This window comes from Drosophila innubila, unplaced genomic scaffold (assembly GCF_004354385.1).
Source record: "Drosophila innubila isolate TH190305 unplaced genomic scaffold, UK_Dinn_1.0 50_U_U, whole genome shotgun sequence".
NCBI classification, from domain to species: domain Eukaryota; kingdom Metazoa; phylum Arthropoda; class Insecta; order Diptera; family Drosophilidae; genus Drosophila; species Drosophila innubila.
In genome coordinates, this window is record NW_022995681.1 from 1 (window position 1) to 4,226 (window position 4,226).

Genomic DNA, 4,226 nt, shown 5'->3' on the forward strand with positions numbered 1-4,226 from the left:
CAAATGGTTGATAAAAAATTATTTAAAATTTATAACATAATTATTAAATTTTATCTATAGTTCATGTATAAGTTCAAAGTTAATAGCATACTTAGAGGCGTCCGCAAAAGTATCTTTTGCCTAGAAGAGATGTGTATAAGAGACAGCTATATGACTGTGTATTGTTGTCTCTGTCGCACGCATCGATATCGTAGAGGTAGTGCAAAAAATTAAAAGTGAAATTTCGATGCTGGCGCCTGCGCCTCCTTCAACATTATCCTGACGCATTCAGGGTCCTTGCCCGCAGTCGCAGCGCAGTCGACAGCGACAGCGACAGCGACGAGGACGACAAAAAGCCGAAGCCGAAGTCGAACTGCATACAAAACTGCACACTGTCAAGACCACAACCCAAAATCGCCGAGCCGCCTTTTGAGAATCCCCAGGAAAGCAACGATGAGCACCGTTGAGGTCCTTGGTCCTGTCTGCATTGTGTCTGTGTGTGTGTGTCTGTGTGTACAGCTTTTGCTGTCGCTGTGTGTTTCGCTTTCTGTATTGGGTGTGTATACCACATAGTCTCAAAACCGGCAAAAGCCGACGACCGACGAACGAGAAACGACAAACGACGATTGTTGAGCGTGCAACCCGTACGTGCCACACAGAGTTCATTGAACGAGGCAACGCAGCAATTGCGATTTATGTATGAAAAGCGAAAAGGATAATGAGCAGCAGCAACAGCAGCAGCTACATCCACATGCACACCACACACATGCACATCATCCACACCTGTCTCTTATACACATCTTTCGATTCGCCGGCACTCAAATTGTCTTGCGGCGAAATGCAGTGTCGGCGAATTCAACTCAAGCAGAGCAACGGCGAAAGCTTGCGCTCAAAAGCGCAACCCTTGAACGCAAAAATGAGCGAAATGGTTTTCAGGCTGCGTTGACGTCGCCGTCAGCGTTGCAGCGAATAAGTATGCATGTGTGTGTGTGTGAGACAGAGAAAGTGTGAGAGTTGCCAGAATTTGGAGAGTTTCTTAATATTAATTAAATAAATGAATAAAACAATAAATATGGTTGTAAATAAAAAAAAAAAATGCTTAAGAGGGCTAATCTTAAAAATACCCCAAATTTTAGAGATCATAAATAAGAGTTATGAGTTATAAGAAAAAATTACTTAATTAAATAAATATAACATTAAAAAATACTATAAATAAATAAAATTATAAACAACAAGATATATTTAATACAACTTACACCATAATCAATATTTTTGATCAAAAAAAAAATAGAAAACTAAAATAATAATGCTTATTGATCAATAAAGATTTTGGTGTTAATCATTATTTTCTAGGACAGTTATAAGTAGACGTTTTTTTTTATTAAAAATAGAAAATAAATCATTATTTTCGATCTCTGAAAAATACACAAAAGAAATTGAAAAACATTATAAAAATGGCTAAGTCTGGCAAAAAAAATTAGCTATATTGCAAGCAATGTGTGTGAGTGAGTGAGTGTGAGTGAGTGTGTGAGTGAGAGCATTCACTATGCCGGTTGCGACTACAAAGAGTTCTGGGTCTCGGTCTCGGTCTTGGTCTGCTTCCGACTCGCTCTCGCTCACTTGGTTTTGGCTGCAGCGGCGATTAAGCTTTGAGCATGGCGCCGCAGTCGCAGTCGCTGCTGTCGTTGCTGTCGCTGCTGCTGCAGTCGCAGTCGCTGCTGTCTCTCTGCCGGTTGCATGCGTGTGTGTGTATTGCATTGTATTGCTCGTATATGGTGTGTATGTGGGTCAGTAGTAGGAACACTCGCTCCGCGTCTGTGTGGATGGGCACAACGTTCATTTCGACGAATCTTTTGCACGACATTAGTTTAATAATTTTCTATATTATTATTTTTTTTTTGTTTTCACCTACCCTCCCCGCAATCCCAACCCACTGCCACCCCTTAACTTGTTTGTGTTGTACATTTCCGCATAGCTGCAACTGTGTGAGCGCCATTTAAAACACATATATATATACACATATACGCACTTCTTCAGCATAAACAAGGCATTTGTATTTAAATATTTCAGACATTTTCTTTGCTATTTAAAATTCACACAGTCGTTTCAGAGTGTATGCTATTGTATGTGGGTGTGTGTGTGTGTATAGTATACCATTACCTTTGACGTCATTTTCTGTGCAAAGAAGCCAAAACCCCAAAAGCAGTTAGCAGCAATTTGAAGCCCCTTTTTTCAGCTCAAGCATTACGCATACGACATGTTGCTTATGGCAATTCTAAGTTAAGCGAATTTAACACAACTTTGCGAACTGTATGCAGGACAAATATAAACAAAGATAGCTAAAAAATATAATTGGCCAATTATTTTCGAAGTTTCGCTCCTTGCTGAATAGATATTTGTCAATCAAAGGAACATGAGAGGAAATTAATTGAAAAACAGCAAAAAGGTCAAAGGTTGTCAGTGTACATATGAAAGATTTTATTAAATGAAAAGCTCATTGATTTAGTTGCTGTAGCGAATAAAATGTTTTTAATTAAAAATGAAATGCAAAGATAAAAGAGAAGCTCAAAACAAAAGCAGAGGATAACAATAAGAAACAATAGCACAGCACGATAAGTAATGAGGAGAAGGAGAAGAAGGGTCAAACTGGTTTCCAAATTAGTGAATTAAATTAAAAAGAAGAATAATAAAGCGACTGAGAACGCTAACGATAAGATTGAGATTACTATAAGTGACTACGAGATACCCTAAGGCATGAGTTCGTGAGTTAACTCAAATTTTGTTACTATTAAATATCAAAATAAATATCAACCAAAATTAATAAAATATATTTAATTATGTTTTATCTATGAATTAAATAAAAAAGCACAAAATACACATAAAAAAAAATTAATAAAATGTATAAAATAAATCAATAGTTATAAGTATTCATCAATAAAGTTTTTACATCTTTAATTAACTCTAAAAAAATATAAAAAAAAAGTACTTTAACTTTAACAGGAACTTGTCAATTAGTTTTCGATTACATTTCTCATATTAACAGTTACACAAAGTAATAATACCTTTTCGGTTAATTTCAAGCTAGCACAGGGTATTAAAAAAATAAGAATTTTAGTAGAGCGAATGCTGCTTAGAGGGGAACATAATGTAGAGTGCGTGTTCTTGGGTGTATGTGTGGGTGCGTGTGGGTATTTGTGTGTGGGTGTCCTTGGCATGCTAACCACAAGTACTGTGGCTTGAAAATATCCGAGCAATTGTTGACACCCTCAACGCATTTTTAGTGTTTCCAAGGATATTCAGCCAGGCATAAATTGCCAACGACTTTTGTAGGATTTCTCGACAGCAACTTTTGTTATTGCCGCTATTTATAAATGATGACAGCGCAATAAGCAACTAAAATATCAGTTTATCAGTTCCATAAAAGATGTCAAAAAGAACATTTTTAGGTGACACAAATAAATGTATATCAATAGAATACAAAAATCATTTACTGGTTAAATTAATGAACAATAATCAAAATATTTGAAATGGAAGATTATTAAAATATATGAGTTAAAATAGAAATTTAAATTTATATATTTTTAGATTAAAAAATAAGAGGTGTGATAATTTTCTATAAATAATATTTAAAATGTTAACTTATTGTATTTTAGAATTTACCATCTCAAAATAGTATGACTAGAATTTTGTCAATTATACACATCATTTTGTCGGGTTTAATTTTTTTTAACTCCTTCTCTGGTATAAGAGTAATATTTAATTAATATAATTAAATATTTGTCTAATTCTTTCTGATATGGAAAAAATGTCACTAGCATTAATTGATATTGAATATAATATATAAATAAAAATATATTAATTTAAAATATAATTTATACATTTTTCCAAATAGTGTACCTAACAATTATTAATATAGAAGAGATCAAAGTAAATTTTTTTCGGAGTTTTTTTTAATAATTATGTATATATCTTTCAGGTCTAATCACATTGCAATATGCCGCCAAATTCAATATCGGAAACGGAGCCAGAGCCAGCGCCTGTGTCAGGTGCTGAGCCAGCTGCCGAATTGGAGACGGCTGATCAGAAGGTGGAAGAAACGACGATACATCACTCCAAGTTTCGCGAACAGGAAATGAAAGAGCATCCACAGCCAGCAAATCAGAGAATCGCACAAGTGGAATCAACAACGCCAAAAACAACAACAGAGGCTGAGGGTAAATTAAATAATAGTTTATAAATATAATACC

The 4,226-nt window shown here is 34.9% G+C and overlaps 1 protein-coding gene across 1 annotated transcript; it reads left to right on the forward strand.

Annotated features, from left to right (window-relative positions):
- Positions 1-3,959: 3,959 nt before the first annotated feature.
- LOC117793256 (synaptotagmin 1-like) lies at positions 3,960-4,190 on the forward strand (the record flags this gene model as incomplete). The annotated part of the gene is made up of 1 exon (XM_034633540.1): positions 3,960-4,190. A coding segment is annotated over exon 1 (217 nt), but the record flags the coding sequence as incomplete, so codon positions are not given.
- Between the last annotated feature and the right edge of the window lie 36 nt (positions 4,191-4,226).